The 22526-nt window shown below is 45.4% G+C and overlaps 1 protein-coding gene and 1 pseudogene across 1 annotated transcript in view; one reads left to right on the forward strand and one right to left on the reverse strand.

Annotated features, from left to right (window-relative positions):
* The window catches only part of LOC139385550 (PC3-like endoprotease variant B), a 151724-nt gene extending 135516 nt beyond the window's left edge, over positions 1–16208 (reverse strand). Inside the window, exons 1-3 of the mRNA XM_071130706.1 lie at positions 16204–16208; positions 15936–16119; positions 6106–6198 (exon numbers count right to left, since the gene is read on the reverse strand). Of these exons, the coding sequence (XP_070986807.1) occupies positions 6106–6198; positions 15936–16119; positions 16204–16208 (282 nt within the window). The remainder of the gene's footprint in view (positions 1–6105; positions 6199–15935; positions 16120–16203) is intronic.
* Positions 16209–20149: 3941 nt separating this feature from the next.
* On the forward strand, positions 20150–21048 carry LOC139405967 (delta-type opioid receptor-like; annotated as a pseudogene).
* The last annotated feature ends 1478 nt before the right edge of the window (positions 21049–22526 follow it).

Consider the following 22526-nt stretch of genomic DNA (forward strand, 5'->3'; position numbering starts at 1 on the left):
GCCCACTTCCTCATACACACTCATTCTCCTCAGTCTACTAGTACACACACACACACACACACACACACACACACACACACACACACACACACACACACACACACACACACACACACACACACACACACACACACACACACACACACACACACACACACACAGAGAGATAATGGCCATTTTATTTGGCATGTGCCCTTGTACCTAGCACCTCCCCTCCCAGAGAGGACCAGCCAGGACACTGTGATCAATACACATGATAGGGAGCTAATCGCTCTCTGTCAGGACCTGGGCCTGCCAGCTCCTAACGGCACACTCACAGGGGAGCCGTGTGTGTATGAGTGTGCGTGAGTGTGTGTGTGTGTCCATGCATGTGTGCCCGTGTGTGTGCGTGTGTCTTAATGGCAGATTCAGAGTCTTTGGGGAGGCTCACTCACGTTCCGCCTCAGGGACGTGGGCCATTGACCATGCAGTCTGTGACACTGACCCCTCCACAGTCAATGCATTCATCATCCAGCAATGACATGTATGCAGGCACACACACACACACACACACACCCATTGTACAGACACACACATTCGCAAACCTGCGCAAACAGACATGAGCAAACATAAAACACACACACACACACACACACACACACACACACACACACACACACACACACACACACACACACACACACACACACACACACACACACAAAGCCTATTGCTTCTATACCCAGAAAAAAACTCCCTTTCTTTCTTTCTTTCTTTCTTTCTTTCTTCCTCCCTCTCTCTCTCTCGCTCTACCACATAGAGAACACAAAGTGAGCCATTGTAATGCAAACCCAAGTTCAAAACAAAAGATGACCACCTGAAGCTGACATTTTCCAAATCACAATGAAGTGTGGCCAGATGGAGAGAGAACCGGAGAGGCTGAAAGAGAAACTGAGAGATTAATGGAGAAAGAGATGAGGAGACAGCTATGATAAACAAACTGGTTGAAAGAGTATGTGTGTTTCTGAAAGGCAGCAAGAGGGTGAGAGACAGAGTGAGAGACAGAGTGAGAGACAGAGTGATAGACAGAGTGAGAGACAAAGTGAGAGACAGAGCAAGAGAGCGAGAGAGCGAGAGAGAAAGTGTGAGGAAGAAGGAGATAGAGGGAGAGGGATGATAAACAGGTGGGAGAGGGATGAAGACAGAGAGGGACAGAAGGTAAGCAGGAATGAGTGAAAGTGAGGGAATGAGTGAGAGAGAGAGAGAAAGAGAGAGTGAAGGAGAGAGAGAGAGCGAGAGAGAGAGAGAGAGAGAGAGAGCAGGAACGAGTGTGAGTGAGGGCGGGCGATGGCAGCCAGCTGCAGCTGTGCGATACGGGCAGAGCAGACACTGGGAACTGCGCAGATATCGCGGCTGACATTTCGGGCTCGACTACCCCCCACGGCCCCCTGGGATGCGGGCGCTAGCGCCAGTGTGCCCCTGTCAATCACCCCGCTCCCCGTCACTCTGCCGGCTGTCTGTCTGTCTGCCCCAGCCCATTATGGCGAAGCGGAGTGGGGTCGCACGCCAACGCTACCACTAGCATTGCCACCCCACGCCTAGACGCACGCCACTGGTCCCTATCTCCTCCTCTTTCCTCTCCCTCCTTCTCTCCTCTCTCCATCCTCTCCCTCACTGACAGCCTGACCACAGAGACATGGGAGACGGGAGGGGGAGAAAGAGAGGAAAGGGGAGGTTGACGGACAAAGAGACAGGGAGGGAGAGAAGGGGGGAAAACACAGAGAGGGGGATGAGGCTGTGTAGGGAGAAAGAAAGGTGGAGAATGAAGAGAGGGAGGATGGACCAGAGTGAGAGACAAAATGGAGATTGAGTGAGGCTGAATGTGAGAGGCAAATGGACAGGACGAAGGTTAGAGGATATGACAGAGGCGAGAGAAAGGGGGAAGGATGGAGAGCAGAAAGAAGAGGCCAAGGTGGAAGACAGGGGAGGGATAAGGAAGATACACTCTACCCCCTCTCGCCTTCTTTCCCTGCACCTTTAGTCCCCTAGACTCCCTCTCCCACTCCCTCCCTCCCTCCCCTCTCCTCTTTGACTCCCTCTCCTCCCTCCATCTCTCCCTCCGCCAAGGCCCTGTGTGCTGCTCACTCTATTGTGTCAGCCTTCAGAAGCTCTCAGTTTGAGTGGCAGGCCGTCACAGATCAGCTCCCTGCTAAAGCGGCCTGGCAGGCCGGGGTGACGGGCCAGGAAGGGATCTAAGTGGGTTTATCAGCGCTTCTTAACGCCTCTCCAGCTCCCTGACACAAAAGAGAGGGGTATTAAACATCTAAAGCAAACCAAAAAGCGTGAAAGCTCCTTATAGGGCCGTGGGATTGCGGATGTGACTGGAGTCTTAAAAAAAACACACACAACACCAACAGAGAGAGAGAGAGAGAGAGAGAGAGAGAGAGAGAGAGAGAGAGAGAAAATAAATCAAATGTTTTTCCATCCTTGGGAGGAGGATATGAGCATGGAGAGGGGGAAGGGTGGGAGAGGAGGAGAGTATTGTGGGGTATCGTTGGAATCAGAAGCCAAATCAAACCTCTACACAACAATGAGGTTGAAACGGCAGGGAAATCATCAAAGAGAAACACTGTAGACACAGAACACCATCCTTATTCTGAATGTGTGCTATTTTTCTTATTTACAGTGTGTGTACATGAGTCAGCTGTATTTGAGTACATACAGTGTTGTATGTGTGTATAAATGAAGGAATATTAAAGCCACAGTGTGTAACGTTTCTGTAATTTAATAACGATATGTTCCATTTTTATTATAGGATTTAACTTAATGAGATTAGTAAAAAAGAATTCTACATTTTAAAAAATGACCTCATCTTTACCACAGAAAAAAGCACCTACAAATATTTTTGTTTTACTTTCGTTGTGACTGGGGTATTTGTAAACAAATGATTTATAGCTTCAAATCCTGTTTTTTTGCGTTTGCTCCATTGTTGACATCTTTCAGGTTTTGCACCAATGAAGTAGTGTATTAGTAGTGTGTATTAGTGTGTTCTGCACTGGGGGTGATTTGGATGTACACTGGGAGTGTGCGTGTGCATGTGTGTGCCTTTGTGTGTTTGTGTGTGTGTGTTCTTTTATTCCTCACTAGCAGTAACATGTGTGTAGGTCAAAAGCCGGTGGGGGGTCTGTGTCTGAGACGCTCCGTAAAAGGTCACTGTGGAGTTCAGTCTCTGAGAATCAGTCTGTGTGTGTGTGTGTGTGTGTGTGTGTGTGTGTGTGTGTGTGTGTGTGTGTGTGTGTGTGTGTGTGTGTGTGTGTGTGTGTGTGTGTGTGTGTGTGTGTGTGTGTGTGTGTCTGTGTCTGTGTCTGTGTGTGTCTGTGTCTGTGTGTGTCTGTGTCTGTGTGTGTGTGTGTTCCCCCAGGGAGCGTGATCCAGGTGAGATGGCTGAGACAGGTGACTCAAGAAGGTGCGTCATAGAGCCGAGAGAGAGAGAGAGAGAGAGAGAGAGAGAGAGAGAGAGAGAGAGAGAGAGAGAGAGAGAGAGAGAGAGAGAGAGAGTCTGATCTCATTCTGTTTTACGTCACACAGACATGCCCTCTGAAGACTGGGAAATGATATTACTGTCAGAGCGTCTGAAGGCTCGCACTCACACTGCAGTTAGCCTAGCAGCTACACCCAGCACAGCAGACTCAGTCAGCCAGTCTCTGTGTGTGTGTGTGTGTGCTTATGTGTGCAGGTGCGAGTGTGTGCTGTTCATGCACGTGTGTGCGTACGTTGAGGCCTTATCTGCGTGTTGTCTCAGACCTCTAAGATCTCTGTGATGAGCGGCTTTCCAAAGGCTTGGTAATCATATAATTAGCAGTGTAATTAGCACAATGGCTAATTGTTGCTTTGCTCAGGCTGCATGAGTCGGGATTACATGGTGACAAACCCACACTCCCTCGCGGGGACCACAACAGACCATTCCTCCACCATGCCTCTCTCTCTCTTTCTCTCTCTTTCTTTCTCTCTCTCTCTCTTTCTCTGAGAGAGATAATGTCTGTTTACAATCTCCCCACATTGCCCGCACATCACATCCACAGACTCACTGATCTCTATGCCATCTGGATGTCATAGTATAACTTACTATACATTTCCTGTGTCTCAGTTTATTGCTTTAAATGTGTTTGCTTGTACAGTATGTGCTACTGCAATTCAGCTTTTAGCTGCCATTATACACATGAAACAAGACTCAACTCAAAACTCAAGATGGTCTACATTGGTTGACTGCTTCTGGGACTGCTTCTGCATTTCATAATGGTCTGTTGTTGGCACCCCAAGACTGACAACCAGACTAGGCTAACCACCAATCCTATCAAATAAAGATGCAAGCCCCATGGAGCTCACGTACATTATACTGGTAGACACATCCACTGGACGCTGTCAACTGAGCTGAAAACAAGTCAGAGAAAAGCTGAGGCTCAGGGGTTGTAGAGCAGAGCAGCAGGCCTTGGCTACAGCCCAGGTAGCACACCAATTATATTTGTCGCACGCGCACACACACGAATAAAAGTCTCTCATAAACCTATTCAAATATTGACTGTTTTTAAACCCCTCCAAAATACAATTAAGCAGATTATATTAGTCTGAAACAGGAGTTCTAGGTCTCACACTCCTAAACATAGGTGATCATGTTACAGAGAGTAATGTCAGAGCTGTATTTCCACTCCATAGTACATCCTGAACAGGCGGGTTAAACGGCAACCACCAACCAATGGGAACGGAGAGGAGAACGTAAATGTAATGCAAATACAATATACCTGTATAATGAGGGTTACAGCAAGGAAACTACCACGGTGGTACAACGTAAACACGCAATATTTCTGTGTGCAATGTTTCATGATTACAAAAACATTATTTGTGTCATCCATTACGTTTGAGATTCATTACCAAATATGCAATATTTCAGAGTGTGAATTCATTTTCACCTAAAGTTAAGATGCTAGAAAAGTAATTAAACTTACAATTTAATGAAATCATGAAGCATACATGGGAGTCACTAGAGATTGTGCATAAATTACTTCAATTAATCACACGGAGTCTGATTCAGATGGTAAAAGTTAGAGGATCTTCTCTCTGCTGTAGGGGGTATTGTGTGTGTGTGTGTGGGTGTGTGGGTGTGTGTGTGTGTGTGTGTGTGTGTGTGTGTGTGTGTGTGTGTGTGTGTGTGTGTGTGTGTGTGTGTGTGTTGTGCGTAAAGGTGTAGTCTGTTTGTGGATGCGTGTGAGCGTGTGTGTGTGCTTGCACGCATCCGTGCATGTGTGTGTGAGGGGTCAGGACAGTGAATGACGAGTGTGATAGGGGTGCAGGGTTTGGTAAAGGGCCAGGTCTACAGGGGAGAAAGAGAGAGGCGACTTTAGAGAGAGGACACAGGATGTGCCACAGCCCCGTTCTCCCCTCCAGTCGCCCCATGCTGTCATGGGATGTCGCCGCGGGTGACAGTTGCCCTAGCAACGCCTCGGTGCGAGGAGGCTGCATGCTCGGAGGGTTATGCAGAGCGGGGATGGGGTGATGGAGGTGGTACAAAAGGGTTGGGATGGGGAGGAGGCGGAGGTGCTAGGGGGGCTCTGTACCAAAGAGGTAAACATCAACACACACTTTCTCTTTTTTCTCATCAACACTAGGCTTGATTAAAGCACTAGCGAAAAAACTAAATGAGCCCTCATTTACATATACATGCTGCGTAAAATTAAAACTCATGCTTTGGTGTGAATTCCCTTCGAACAGGGCCGTGGTAAGTATATCCAATAACCACATCGGAAAAAAAGCTGAATAGTTTCTCTTTACTCTTGTTTCACATCAGTTTCCTACCATGTTCTACAGACAGTGTACACTAAACCAACATATCACCACATAACATATAACCCCACTATAATGTACGCATATACAGTATGGATACAACACAGGCACTGTTGGTGTTATGTGTCTCTCTGTGCTCATAGCAGATGGAGTTGGTAATAGCTTCTCCTAACCACTGATATGGGGTCAGCTATTCTATCATCCCATTGATGGTTAGGATTAGGGATATGGTTATCTGACCCTAGATCAGTGGTTAAATATTCTACCTGAAGTGCAGTAGATACTCACCCCTGTTCTTTCTGCCAGGGTGTTCACCAGGGCAGCTCTGTCAGGGCGCCCCCTGCTGTCTCTCAGGGTGAAGTGGCCCTCCAGGTTGCCTATCTGTTTGGATAGAGCACAGACATGTTACTGACTGACACACACACACACACAAACAAACAAAAACACACACCACAACATCAAACGCTATGCTAGCACGTGACTATAGTATCGCTACATTCATGTCCAGTGCAGCCATACACAGTATGCGGTTTAGGACCTATTTTCCGAAGTTGCGGTTACGTAGAGGGTTGTAGAGGTTTATGATTTTATTCCACCTGAGCTAAGTGGAGAAACGAGAGCATATCATGAAGATACCCTTTTGCCACCCTTGTGACCCCTTCCCCAACATGATTTCGACATTTACCCTGACCATCTGTCTCTGTAGTGGAATTGCTCAATGAGGTGGTGGTGCTAAAATCCAATAGCCCACATTTCATCTGGCCAAATCCCAGGCTTTTCATTTCCAAGTCGTATATACTCAAACCTTTTGACTCGCCTGGGAGACCTAACTAAGTGAAATCTACTTTGTGGCAATTGTGTGCCTTGAACGAGAGGGGGTTGTATATGGGGACTGTGTGTGTGTGTGTGTGTGTGTGTGTGTGTGTGTGTGTCTCTTGCTGATTCTATCTTCCTTCAGTTTCATTCTCTCCAATTCTCTGTCCCCAAGGTACATCAGGCCCGAGACTGCCGAGTAAATTGTCCCAAATTGAGTTCCTTTTCCTTGGCAGATACAGGCTACATCCCCACCGTTTAGAGGGAGAGGGAGAGGAAGATGGAGAGAGAAAGAAACAATATCACAGCACACAGTTGCACGCTTAACAATTTCCTCTAATTTCTCCTTCTCTCTCCCCATCCCTTTTTCTTCAACATTTTTCTCCCTCCCTGATTTCCCTATTGCCTCTCTTTTTCTTCCCTCACACTATTCTTATCCTCCTCTCTCTATATATCACCCCCTACGTGCTCTCTTTATCTCCCACACCATGTATCATCTCAGCCTTCCCTCCCTCTGCTTTCTTTTCCCTCTTCAGTCAGAGTTCTCTACCTTCCGTTCTCTCTCCTCCTCCTCCCTCCCGCCCTCCCAGGCTGGCTGTACTCAGTGACACACTACCCATCAGTGCAGACCCCCCGGGCAGCAGAGTCCCGCTCTGACAATAATCACACGGTAAGTTTATAATGCTGGCAGTCCTGATCCCAGCTGAGCTGTACTGAGTCCATGCGACTCCCCTGGCTCCTGCACACTCCATTAGACTCAGTGGGAGGCAGGCTGGAAACAGGGACTGCGGGTGGAGCTGACTGGGGCCGGCGAGTGAACTGAGACTATAGGATGGGGATGACTAGGGCTGGGGATAGAATTGGGGATGAGAAATAGGGATAAGAATTCAATGGGGATGGGGATAGATTTGGGGGTGTGGATGGGGATAGTGACGGATATGGATGGGTATGACTGGGGCTGGGTATGACTGGGGCTGGTGATAGGGTATAGAGCTGGGGTTCTGACTCAGGATGGTGCTGTACTCGAACACACAACACGGAAGCCAACCTACATGACACAAAATGACTGCATCCATCTCCTGATGACTCCCACCAAAACATCCCTACCCAATCCCACCAAAGTAAACACAGCCACCCTGCCAGGGCAGGTTCAGCGGAGAACAATACGAGAACAATCAGAGTTAGAGTTGGTTTGGATCTTCCCCCTGCTAATGAAGGCACTTTGAAAAGGTAATCTAATTCTCCGCCAGCAATTAAAGCGGGGAGAGAATTGTCACTATCAATTATCCACCCCTTCACTCATGTCCTCCAGTGTGGAAGTAGAAGGCCTGTCTTGCTCACCCACAGTATAAGGCCTGCCTTATACACACACACGCACACACACGCACGCACACACACACACACACACACACATACACACACACACACACACACACACGCGCGCACACGCACACGCACACACACACACACACACGCACACACGCACACACGCACACACACACACACGCACACCAATGAGAGAGAACACTAATCATGGCAGACAAAGCCTCTGTCCCTACGACCCTCTCTATGTGTTAACACATCAGCTTATCTCATAACCCATCAGCCAACGTATCAGTCCAGCTTCAGGTTGTGTTTTGGTCTGGAGTCATCAAAATAATGTGTTGACTCGATAGCCTGATATTGATAGCTCTGTATCTTGAGTGGTGTAAAGCCGTACAGTATAGTGGTGGTCTTGGAACTGCCTGGGTCCTTGATGTTTGTGTACTGTATATTAATACAACACGAGCTACATCCTTTATTCTCATAGGGCGACGGCCAAGGACTGACCTCTGCCATCCAACCAACCTCTCAGCCTTCACCCTCTGATCCTAGTTCACAGAGGATACAGTTAATGCTGTGTGTAGAGCACTTCACCTCTCTCCCCTAGACCTGAGCTATGAAAGAAGCACCTATTTCTGCCAGTCCCTCTTTTAAGAGAGAAAGGGGGGAAAAAACTGAAGGGAAAACATGTTGCTTTTTTAAAAACTGAAAAAAAATCTCATTTTACTTTATGGAGGTGACGTTTTGCAATAAGGACCACCAAGGGGGAAAGAAATATTCACATTGCGTAATGGGCAGAAAAAGGAATCCTTAATTGAGTGTGTGCGTCCGTGCATCCGTGCATGTGCGCGTGTGCGCAACGGCGTGTCTGCTTGTGTTTATCTACGTAGAGTTTAGGTATCGAAACCGTCCTTAAGATATGCTTCTTTATGCGTGTGCATTGATCAAAGCTTGAAGTCACTGCTCATCATATGCATCACAACATACCGGTGTAGGACCTTGATTTGATCACCCTGTCGCCTTATCACATTTTTCTGCACTACAGGAAACGCACACTTTGTGGTGTATTCAAGGTTTAAAAAAGTATTCTAAAGTCTGCAATTTCGACTTTAAAATGCCGGTCTTGATTTGCCCTAACAAAGGATGTATTAACCCTTACATGAACGTCCATTAATCATAATCCACACAATATATTCACATTTCCTGTTGCTGCAGGATTATTTAACCTCTGTGACAACACTGGTCAAATTAAGATGCTATATCTGTACCATGCCACTGGCATGTTGTGACTGTTATTGTTACCTGTCAATCAAAATCTGCACTAACCCAGTGACTACACTACACCATCTAACATTTAACCTTTTACTGCAATGGCCTGAATCAAGTGTTTCTTGGTAGTCTAAAACAAATCAACTTTGAAACAAAAGTATACAGCTCACACACATGGTTATGGGCTTAAATAAAAGAAGGCTGTACCATGTCAGATAAAGAGTTGAACGTTTATTCAATTTTGAGTTTGCATTCAATATTATACACTTTGTATACATCACAGAAGACCAACAATATTTCGAAACCGTTTGACATAGAAACACTGGATTTTCGGCAGGTTTTGATTAATCATGAAATGATGAAATATATCAATAACATTCCACCCATGAGGCCTCTAGAGGGCGATTTGATTATTGGAGTGCAGGAAAGGGCTACAAGTCAATGTCTTTGAGTTAACAGGTCACAATACACTGATGCGTAGCAGCCTATCTGTGACTTTATAGCTATGCCCGCCTCCATTCTAAGTCTGCGTCCCAAATGGCACCCTATTCCCTCTATATTGCATTCATTTTGACCAGAGCCATATGGACCCTGATCAAAATTAGTGCAGTATTAAGGGAATAGGGATGCATCCTATATCCGCCATAGGATGGGTTTAAACAGCTCTCTGACACATCTATCAAACAAGCCGCATGAGCCGCTCCCACTGACGGCCTCCGATAGACAGAGGAAGGGAGGGGACGGCGTGGAAGAATAACAAAAACAAACAGAGACATCAAGAGTCACTGAGGCAGTGTGCAAGAGCCACGTGGGGCGGGCCCACCCTATGGAGAGAGAGACAGCTGGTGTGTATGCTTACTGCTCTACAGGGGTTTAGGCCTGTGGAAGCCAATAGAAGCCATAACTAAGAGATACGACTAGGTGTGTGTGTGCGCATCTGTGTGTAGAGAGAGGGAGAAAGATTGTGTGTGTGGTGGTGGTGGTGGTGGGGTGAGCAGTGATGTCTTGTTGGCCTCATGGTTGGTAGAGAAATCTGGGCTATGTAGTTGGACAAAGGTGTTTTAGATGAAAGTCTGCTCTGCTGCTAACACAGAGGGAAGGGTAGTACTGTGGTAGTGTTTTTCAAACCTCTTTATATCGCCCACTAATCTAGAGTCCTCCTCACACTGCTTATCCACAGTGGTGAAATATTCATTCATTTCTGCCTGTGGTTGGATGAACAATAAATGATGAGCAGAGGAAGACAGCATGCTTCCTTACACTGACCAATCTGAATAGAGTACCATTAACAACGCTAATACACTGACCAATCTGAATAGAGTACCAGTAGCAACGCTAATACACTGACCAATCTGAATAGAGTACCATTAACAACGCTAATACACTGACCAATCTGAATAGAGTACCAGTAGCAACGCTAATACACTGACCAATCTGAATAGAGTACCATTAACAACGCTAATACACTGACCAATCTGAATAGAGTAAAAATAGCAACGCTAATACACTGACCAATCTGAATAGAGTACCAGTAGCAACGCTAATACACTGACCAATCTGAATAGAGTACCAGTAGCAACGCTAATACTCTGATCAATCTGAATAGAGTACCAGTAGCAACGCTAATACACTGACCAATCTGAATAGAGTACCAGTAGCAACGCTAATACACTGACCAATCTGAATAGAGTACCAGTAGCAACGCTAATACACTGACCAATCAAAAGCACATAACGAATCAAAATGAGCATTACATGACTTTAACACCGCACAGTAAAAAAATGACTTTCATCTAACAATTTTTTTTTTAAAATAAAGTTAGTGTATGTCTTAGTTTTCAGTGCATTTATTTAAGTCTAATTTCTTCCAAATATCACCATTATAACAATGCTAAACCGCCTATGCTAAAAGGTCTTTACAGCAATATCTCTCATTGCAAGTCTATTTCCACATAGCCTAAGTGCATTGTGTGAGTAAATGTGTTTGTGTGTTTCTCTCTCTCTCTCTCTCTCTCTCTCTCTCTCTCTTTCCCTCTCTCCTCTCTCCCCTCCTCTCTCTCTCTCTCCTCTCTCTCCTTTTCTATTTCCTCCTCTCTCCCCTCCTCTCTCCATTTCAATATGGAAGAGAGTTTTATTAAAGGCTGGACTCGGGGGTGCTGAGGCGCTCTCAGTCATTTTCCTACAAAGTGCTTTAATCCATCACACGGCCAACATGTGGCCTTTGCAGCCATACATCATCTCAGCCTAAAGAGAGAGAGAGGGGGGGGGGGGGGAGAGAGCGAGGGAGAGAGAGAGAGAGAGAGAGAGAGAGAGGGAGAGGGAGCACCCAACGTAATTTCTGCTCTCCCCTCCTCCTCTTCCTTCGTTTCTCCCTGGCATTCCCACCTGGAAGGGAGAGACTGGCATCGACATCTTCCACAGAGACTACTCTTTGCCTTTTTTTTTGTGTCTGTCTGTTTTTCCTCCCTGTCTTTACGGCTGAGAGTGACGCATGAGTAGGACAGGTGGGAGAGGAGTTACGAGTCAGTAGAATCAACATAAACACAGTGCCTTTTATAGTGTGCAGCTGGTGCAGCGGTGCCCACCCTCATGCCATGGCTATCACCTGCCTCCATTACGCACACACACACACACACACACACACACACACACACACACACACACACACACACACACACACACACACGCACAGAGAGCGAGAGCGAGAGAGAGAGAGAGAGAGAGAGAGAGAGAGAGAGAGAGAGGAGTGAACCTTCAGCCCTCTAACTAATGGAATGGGGCCTCACTCCTAGCCATTAGAGTATTGGTGTTCCTCCGTGTGCCCCTAAGTGCCCTGGACAAAGAGCAAAGGGAGGGAGAGGACACAGGAGAGAGGGAGAGGTGGATGGAGGAGGGAGAGGAAAGAGAGGTGTGCCTTGGAGTCTATTCCATGCCATACAGAAACCTGGTCATTGCATTTCAGCCACCATGCATATGAACACATCAGGAATGGAGACCGTTCAGGAGACTTACGTGTCCATTACTTTGAAACCTTTATAGAATGTGCTTATTTGTGTATTTACCAGAATTTTCTCATAATTTAGCCAGATACTGTCAGTATTGTATTTGCATCAGCACATGTAAGCAGCATTTACGTTTGTCTGCAGTACGCATTTTACATGTCCTGGTTGGATATCGCACGCTCGCTCGGTTGACTGGTCAGTCTGTAACTCACAGGTTTGTATCTTCTGTTGAAAGGATATTGAGATTCTAAACGAGGTACAATATACAGACTAAGCCCTGTTCAAAGGTAGTTTTAACCGTGTATGACAGCCGAGTTAACTGATCTCTGAGCCCTCTGATTTCATTTAGCTCAGTAAATCCAGTTCTCTACATCAATTACATGTGCTTTAATCAGATCGAAAACACACCTCAAGAGTACATGTATGACTGGTAGAGAGAGACAGGTGGAAGGTAGGTTATGTCTAAAATAGGCATGGGGGGAGGTTGAATCTCTTGATGAGCTGATACAATGTCCACAGACACTAACACAAGCTGTGCTTGGGTAATGTTATGGTAATGGTATGGTAATGATATGGTAATCTGGCAGCAGTATTCCACATCACTAGAGAGAGGGGAATTCTGGGAGGCCTTTCACCACTGGGTAGAGTGGAGGGACTTCCTGGTCTCAGAGTACACAACAACAACAACACACACACACCACCCACACGCACGGTCATATATACTACTATCACATATACACACTATATAGAGTCAGTAATACAAATAGGGCATAACATGATACGACACATTTGCAAATACACATGCAGAATGCATTTGCGCATGCGAGTGCGAGGGCTCTTAAGCCTGTACAGTATTTTGAGTCAGTCTGATGTTCTGTGTAATGAAATGAGCATGAAGAGATTAAGGGGAGTGTGTGTGTGAATGACAAGCTTTCACACCTGCCGGGGGCCATGAAAAGTGTGTGTGTGTGTGTGTGTGTGTGTGTGTGTGTGTGTGTGTGTGTGTGTGCGTGCGTGCGTGCGTGCGTGTGTGTGTGTGAAGTGGTTGAGAACGATCCTGTTGTTTTCCATGTCTGAAACCTCACACCAGTAATGTCTGCTATTACCTACCCTGTCTGAGCGTGCTCTTGTCACACACACACACACACACACACACACAAAGGGCTACACAACACAATTATAAACAATGGACAACTGCAATCGTATACTACATGGGTTTCGAAGAATACCTGTATCACACAAACACATGCATGAGGGAGTTTATGATACTACAACTCACATCCTGATCCTCTCTTGAGAGAACTAAAACTAACTTAAAATGTGTGTTTTTTTTTCTGTTCTATATTTTCACCGCGCCTCAACTGAAGATTTTCTGACGTTCAGACATCTAAAGTACAGGCTTGGTGAAGGTTTTAATACCACCCTTCAAATGAGAGGAATCTTGAAAGGCCCTTTTGAAATGACTGCTCAGGTAAAAATCTGGGAGCCGTACAGTATGGTGAGAGAAAAACAACATAATGACGCTTAATCACGGCCATCACCATCCGAACCAAAGAAGAAGAGAGCTGAGAAATCTGGACGGCAAACTGCAAAGTGTCCTCTTGAATCTCCCCAGTGACCGTCAATAAATCAAATCAAATCCCAAATAGAAAGGTGAATATTCTGCTATCAGTGTTGGGGGTCAATATTGCTTTTCAGTCAATTCAGGAAGTAAACAGAAAATCTCATTCTTATTTTAAAAATTCAGCCACTGAAAAGCAATAAGGGAAACTAGAATTTGGAAATGTCCGTTTACTTCCTGAATGACTACAATCCTGTCTGCTACGCTGTATTACACACTATTGAAGAGTGCGCCTAACAAAATAAAGAGACCTATAGTGCATTGTTGTAAAATATATCATGTCAAAAATGCTGTCTCTGTTTTTACCTCTCTGCTTCTTTTTTTTTGTTATATCCCAGTTGAAATGAATATGTCAAGCCAGTACAATACAATGCACAGAAACCTGATGACATTCTCCTAGGAGCACTACTAAAATCAAAGAGACCACCAATATGTTGAGTGCTAGCGTCAAGAGACATTTGATTCCCTTTCCGTTCATACAATATTACCACTGGAATGCCAGAAGCAGATCTCCCCCTCCAAAAGCCTGCCGTGCTGTCAAACTTTTCATTTCACTTCAATGTTTTTCAAAAATATCACAGTCAACTGTGAAGTGCCGGTCTTGATACACAATATTGTATGCATGCAATGAGCAAATCACCGGTGACACAATTAAATTGGATTTGACTTAACAAAGGGATTTAATGTCATTGACATTTAGCATCAGCCTGTGGCGACAGGTAAAACAGGCCAGTCAGCAGATTGGAGGAGCTACAGGAACCTGACATGGTTGGCTTGGCGTTCCTCTGCTGCTGAGTCCAAAATTGCTGAGACTATAATATACACAAATAGAGAGAGAGAGAGAGAGAGAGAGAGAGAGAGAGAGAGAGAGAGAGAGAGAGAGAGCGAAAGAGAGGTGATTCAAGACCGATCCCACTCTCATTAATACCTGAGAAGAGAGGCTACATATACACGTGTGCGTGTGCGTGTGTGTGTGCGTGTGTGTGTGTGTGTGTCTGTGTGTGTGTGTGTGTGTGTCTGTGTGTGTGTGTGTGTGTGTGTGTGTGTGTGTGTGTGTGTGTGTGTGTGTGTGTGTGTGTGTGTGTGTGTGTGTGTGTGTGTGTGTGTGTGTGTGTGTGTGTGTGTGTGTGTGCGTGCGTGCGTGCATGTACGTTTGTGTGTGTGTATGTGTGTGTGTATGCGCCCGTGTGTGTGTATGAGCTCAAGATGGAGGGGCACTGTCCAATAAACTCCTGATAAAGGTCAACTCAATGTATTATTCATGGTCCAGGCAGCAGCGGCCAGAGCCAAGGCTGAGATGTGCTTACGTCCTCAGGGTGACCATTAGGGAGTCGACCACCAGGGCAAAGGACACGTCTCTGATCACTTATCAATAACCTCGCACTCTCTCACCCTCTCCTTCAATAGTTTGACCAGGCAAAACCAGAACTTGGAAACAACATATACTGTACAACACTAACACTGTACCTCAAACTACAACAACAAAAAAACGGAATCTCTTGGCGCAGTGACATACAGAATCTACTGAGCCACACAATTACAAAACTTGACTCAATCTCACGTCCCCTAAACATCCGTTACATCAGCTACACAAACACTCTGAATAGGCCTAGACACTTTACAGAAGGCAGTACTGATATGGTATGAATCAGTCATACAGACAGACGGATGGACGGACGACAAGACAAGAGATAAAATGGAAGCCAATATAGGCCTAATAATTTCTAAAGACATTCAACTGGATTTCTTCTGTCAAATTTTAGTATAGGATTCCAAGGTTGGCCAGTGACGGTAAGAGGTAAGAGTTAAAGTGAGTGTGTGTGTGTGTGTGTGTGTGCGTGCGTGTGTGTGTGTGGGCGTGCGTGCGTGTGTGCGTGTGGGCGTGCGGGTGAGAGGGAGTCTGTGATCAGATATGAAATATTCAGAAAGGCCGCTGTAATTTGATGAAAGTCAGATATCCTCAAATGGAAATGGAAGTCAGCACTTTCATACATCTCCCGACAAAAAGCCCCTCAGTAAACTGATTTAAAGAATGAAAATTGCAGGTCCATAGGATGAAGTAATAAAGGCAGGTTTTAAATATGCACTGACCCGTGATATGAACTGTAGTCCGTGCTGCTCGGCCAGGGCTTGTGCAGCTCTGGTGCCTCCGTCCATCTCCACAGCATAGAAGAAGTGGTGCTTGGTGCCGGGCTGCCTCCCTGTGGTCGCTAGATGCCCCTGCAGCAGGCAGCATACAGTCAGCAGCACAATCACTGCCCTGTCCATCAAGGCCCTGCAAACATACAGATACACAGAAACATGGTTTAACTCATGCCAAGTTAAAGCCTGAGGCGAGTTACTGTGAGAGAGCAACTACGGCATTTTAGCTTAAATTTCTAAATCCTCAATTACAAATCAATAGTGTTTACAAGTTACACATCATTATGGTTTGTTAACCAGCACCGTGCATTAACATTTTAACTCGCTATGATACTGCATAGCCAAAGAATAACAAAATGTTGTAACAAAATCAAAAGGTCAAAGGGTAAAAACAGTAATTAAAGTTTGACAGGAAAATGTCGAGGTCAATAAATAATTACATGATCAGTTATGTATTGCAATTCAACAATCACTTTCCAGCATGATGAAATAGATAAATAGGGGAACCACTGCATGATAATGCCCGCTTTCAGAGAGGGTGTGACTGGGGAAATGCAGGCCTGAGGGCCATCCAGCTACAGAAACAGAAATAGACCGATAGGACCGATAGAACTGAAAGTGAAGTCCTTCCTATTTGTTGCTTTACAAGCAAAAGAAGATGCCTGCCTGAGCCTGACCGGCTCAACTTAATGAGTTATTAAGTGAGAATAACATTATAATGCATTATTAGACTTGTCATGAGCAATACCCCTTTATAATGGCTTATAGTCCTCTCGGACTAAAGAACAGCCCATTTGAGACAGTTGAAAATGTTATGCGTAGCGAGACCTAACACATAAGTGTTGTTATAAGACATAATAAAGGCTCATACATACTTATAACAAGGTATAAATCCTCTCTCAGAGGCGTGGTGTAGATTTAAATAATCCACTAGCCAAATTATTGCTGTAAATGTACTGAAACAACCCAACCTAATTCAAGCACAAGCATATAGTGTAGATGTAAGTTCCCCTTCAGCGAATTCCTTTTGCGGAGTACCATAGTCCGCAAGTTGTCATATTATGTGACAATGTCTATGGCTTTGTGACAATGCAGGAGCACGGTTAGTAACAGGATCCAGCAACCTCTCCCTACGTTTATAACATTATACTGGAACATTTAATGATAGCAAACCTTCAACATAGACCCAAATACTTCCCAAATTCACATGCAAAGAGTGGATGTAGCGTAGCGTACAGTATATATACCCCCCCACCTGCTGCTGCAGAAAGTGTCCGAGTCTGATCCTTCACTGGTCTCTCCCCGTATGCTGCATCGGGTTAGAGCCCAGAGCATGAAAACACACACTTTCACACACACACTCTTCCCACACATTTAATCTCTTGGCCTTAATGCAAATGTATTCGAATGCAGAAACACAGCACTCTCCTTACGTGAACTTTAATCTTCATGCAAAACCAGCTCTTTATCGGCCTTTTTATGCCATCCCTCTATCTATCCTCGTTACTTGCGCCACCATTGTGTGGGGCTCACGTTCTCACATGGAGTTACTGCTATAACCGGCCCATACCTGTTCACAGAGCCTAAAAGGTCCAATGCAGACATTTTTATTTCAATGTCAAATCATTTCTGTGACTGTTTGAAACTCGCTTTTTTAGCAAAGAGCAATTTCTCAAGCAAGAATTTCCCTAGGACTGTCTGGGAGTGGTCTGAGTGGGGAGAGGAAAACTGAAAACTAGCTGTTATTGGCAGAGAGATTAAGAACTCTCTTTCTTATCGGTCTATTAACTCCTTTGTCACCAGGCAGGCCAAAACTCCATCCCACCTAAACAGGCTGAAATTTCACGTAGCCTTTTCAAACAGCTCTTACAAGAAGGGCATTATAATAATTTTCACAATTTCACAGTATTATTACAACCTCATAGAGGGGAAATATATATAAAACACAGGATATTCACGTGTTTTAACTGCACTAGGCCTTTAAAGGATGTATAGGAGACTTTAGACTTATTGACTGCAGGGAAGCCATAAGGACTTCCCAGGGAAGAATGATAAACTATATATACAAAAATATGTGGACACCCCTTCAAATGAGTGGATTCGGCTATAAAATCAAGCACATAGCCATGCAATCAACCATTGACAGTAGAATGGCCTTACTGAAGAGCTCAGTGACTTTCAACGTGGCTCCGTCATAGGATGCCACCTTTCCAACAAGTCAGTTCATCAAATTTCTGCCCTGTTCATTGAGAATACACCTGTAAAGGCGTGAATGGTTTATGCCAGGTTAGGCAGGTCCTTTCCTCGTTCTCCTTATTTTGGGAGAGCTGCTTGTCAGGTAACATGCATGTATACAGACAGCTCTGCCATATACAATTCAGATGTGTGTTTATGGGCATTTTCCCCATTTTTCCCTGTGTTTGAGGTAACAAGAAAAGTGATTATTTTTCATATACTGTCCATACTGTATATTTTGTAAATAACCCATCTGGATCCAGCCTTCTTCACCGCCTGCACGGTAAAATATATACAGATGTTTCGCACCTGACTGAATCTGAACCTCTGACTGAGTCTGAACTGTTGCTGGCTCACGTTAACAAACAAAAAATCTTAGAAAGAAATGGTTACCTAAATGAATAATTTAGCTTTACATTTCCTAAAAGAGTAGCTTACTTAGACTATTACATTTTTTTTAAATGTTCGTTCTTTATCGCTGCCATTTCGATGTATCCCTCTATATTCACTGAGCAATGATGAACACATCGCTCGGGTTATGCTCTTCCTCCTTCACATCCTCTTTCACATCAGCTCCCTTCAAAACACTCAACAGTCAGCCATATGAAAACGGCTACCCACACTGCCAAACTACCCCAGCAATAGGACCATCGTGGTTCAAATCTACACCATCACTCAGGCCCAATCTACAGTAAGAATACCCTAGCTGAAATCAATAACATCGCCAGGGGACTTAGCCCTAGTCAATCCCTGTGTGGAGCTGGAGGAGCCGAGCCGTACAGTACGCCCCCTATGTCAGCAGGCCCCAGGCACAGGCAGGCTGAACAAGGGGCCAGATAGGTCGTGGAGCAAATGGCGTACCGGCAGCAGCAAACCGAATGCAGATGCGGCCTGGGGGCCTACTGCGACGCTGGTAAAGCACCTGTACATTTTTAGAGGCAAACTACTTATTTCCGTCCTGCATATCGGCTTGGAAAGACTGATAACTTTCTATCCCTCCTAGGCGGAAGGATGAAAGGGCCCGGGGAGAAAGGCCTTTCAGGCGTTTAATTGATCAAGCAGAGGCCACAGGGCTTTACCAGAGATAAAAGTGACTACCACTATGCTCAGCACAATGAGGAGATCTATTTTGGAGGAGACCCAATGAAGAAGGAGAATATAGCTCATTATGCAAAGTCATTATGAGGCACTAACTATATGGGACTCATTTTTTAAAGAGCGTTTTTAAAGAGAGTTTGTGGTAGAATTGAACATGATTTCCAGAGGTCAGGCTATAGGTCACGCAACACTGCCAGGATGTTAACTTGTAGACCAGACTTGTTACTGTGCTCAGTACAATTAAAATACTTTAGAAAACAATGCTGCTCATTCCTTGAGCACAACATATCTGTAGCTCCCCTGTTAAGCGTGCTTTCTTTCCGAAATCATCTCTTAAATGGATTGACTTAGTATACAATCATTTTTAGATGATAGGGCATGACATTTAAAACATGGTAAATAGGGGGGAATTCTTACATTGTTTATTGCTCTGAAAATACTGGGATGGGACCTATGCATTAGCAAATCATTTGCATTTTTGTACCGTTTCAGAACCAGTGGGTAGATTTAAAAACACTGAATCTTACGTACTTAATGGAAAATAGGGTTGGAGAACCTTAACCCATGGAGCTGTGGTTTGATCAATTCTGAATGTGCCACATTCAGTTCTTCCATCCTTAAAATAATTTTGTATTTCATAGTAAAATGTTGAGTTCCGTAAACCTCTAAGGACCTCCTTCCTTATTTTCCTTGTAACATGACGAGCAAGCTTCTGCAATTACAATTAGCGAACTTTCAGAAAATATTGCTAGGTTTTTACCCCATGTGACATATCTGGGTTTCACTTTACTGAGAGCCAGTTGACCGGTCAGCTTGCCCTACTGGTTGAAATGGAACAAGTTAACTCTTCCACCTTTAACTCCACCTCTAATGCCTCCTTCTGGGGTCTGCCTCCTGGCGTGGCCTTGTCTTTGTACTGCCTGCTCGGTATTCCCAGAAACAGCAGTTATAGTCATCCTCCGTCGGACCAAGATCTATCCAGTTTGAGCCGGAAACTGATGTTGAACTCGGCTGCATCTTTACCCTACCTTTGCAAATCTACAACCTAGTCTTCACCTGGAGCCTGGGTCTAGTGCTCTGTCAGCTCAACATGTACTTTTCCTACTGCAGTATCTGTACCGGTCTGCTGACTGTCACACTTCTGAGCATCCAGCGCTACCTCCAGGTAGTGCATTTCTACAGCTGGGCCAGACTGGGAGTGGCAAAGGAGAGGGGGCTACTGGTTGTACTGTGTTGGGGCAGCTGGGGTCCATCCCTTATGGGGTAATGGTGCAGGATGAGAAGGAGGGTGATAAATGGATGGGTCCGATGCAAGTATGATTTTGCATCAGACGCTGAGCTGGTGGCTGTGTTGCTCCTGTAGACTCTCCTGGCGTTTGTAGTTCCTTTCTTCATCATGGCCACAGCCTATATCCGCCTCCGGCAAAGGGGGAACCAAACTGCTTTCTTCAGAAGCCCCAGGACGACCCGATTAGTGAGCCTCATCGATGGGTCCTTCATCGTTCTATGGACTCCTCACCGTGTCATGAATGTGCTGGGAGTGACGGCCATCTTGGCAAAGAATAAGGCTCTGAGAGTGTTCTGGGAGGACAATTGTAGGATTGATGGATCTCTGGTCTTCATCAACAGCAGCTTGGATCCATTCCTCTATGCCTTTGCCCCCAGAAACACCCAGAGAGCACAGAGAAGTGACAGTCAGGTAGTGACCAAGAGTAGTCACAATCTGTAAGATTTCAGGTCACTCATTAGTAATTTCAACTATTGAAATATTCCCCTTGATAAGGCAAATCTGACATATAAATACCTTATTGAGATTAGCACAACAGTACTAAATTACAATAACCACCCCAGAAAACAAAGGACATGTACGCATTGTTTATGTTTTTGTAAAGCTTAAAATCATGTTTAAATATATTAATATTTGGTCCTGTCGTACGTACCTACAGTACACGTACGCTACGGTCACAAGACGCAGGCCTCCTAGGCAAACAGCTGGAGGCAGGGCTTTCTCCTATAGAGCTACATTTTTATGGAATGGTCTGCCTATCTATGTCAGAGAAGCAGACTCGGTCTCGACCTTTAAGTCTTTATTGAAGACTCATCTCTTCGGTAGGTCCTATGATTGAGTGTAGTCTGGCCCAGGGGTGTGAAGGTGAACGGAAAGGCACTGGAGCAACGAATCACCCTTGCTGTCTCTGCCTGGCCTGTTCCCCTCTCTCCACTGGGATTCTGGCTGACTGGTGCTCTTCCATTCCATCCCTAGGAGGGATGCGTCACTTGAGTCTCTGACGTGATCTTCCTGTCCGGGTTGGCGCCCCCCTCTGGTTCGTGCCGTGGGGAAGATCTTCGTGGGCTATACTCGGCCTTGTTGAAGGGTAATAAGTTGGTGGTTGAAGATATCTCTCTAGTGGTGTGGGGGCTGTGCTTTGGCAAAGTAGGTATAGTCGGACGGGGCCACAGTGTCTCCCGACCCATCCTGTCTCAGCCTCCAGTAATTATGCTGCAATAGTTTGTGTCAGGGGGCTAGTGTCAGTCTGTTATATCTGGAGTATTTCACCTGTCTTATCCGGTGTCCTGTGTGAATTTAAGTAGGCTCCTAATTATCTCTCTCATTCTCTTTCTCTTTCTCTTCTCTCAGAGTACCTGAGCCCTAGGACCATGCATCAGGACTACCTGGCCTGATGACTCCTGGCTGTCCCCAGTCCACTTGGTCGTGCTGCTGCTCCAGTTTCAACTGTTCTGCCTCCGGCTATGGAACCCTGACCTGTTCACCGGACGTGCTACCTTGTCCCAGACCTGCTGTTTCGACTCTCTCTCTCTACCGCACCTGCTGTCTCTAACTCTGAATGATCGGCTGTGAAAAACCAACTGACATTTACTCCTGAAGTGCTGACCTGTTGCACCCTCTACAACCAATGTGATTATTATTATTTGACCCTGCAGGTCATCTATGAACGTTTCAATATCTTGGCCATGTTCTGTTATAATCTCCACCCGGCACAGCCAGAAGAGGACTGGCCACCTCTCAGAGCCTGGTTCCTCTCTAGGTTTCTTCCTAGGTTCCTACCTTTCTAGGGAGTTTTTCCTAGCCACCGTGTTTCTACATCTGCATTGCTTGCTGTTTGAGGTTTTAGGCTGGGTTTCTGTATAGCACTTTGTGACATCGGGCTGATGTAAAAAGAGCTTTATAAATAGGCTTGATTGATT

Source organism: Oncorhynchus clarkii, chromosome 3 (assembly GCF_045791955.1).
Source record: "Oncorhynchus clarkii lewisi isolate Uvic-CL-2024 chromosome 3, UVic_Ocla_1.0, whole genome shotgun sequence".
Taxonomy (NCBI): domain Eukaryota; kingdom Metazoa; phylum Chordata; class Actinopteri; order Salmoniformes; family Salmonidae; genus Oncorhynchus; species Oncorhynchus clarkii.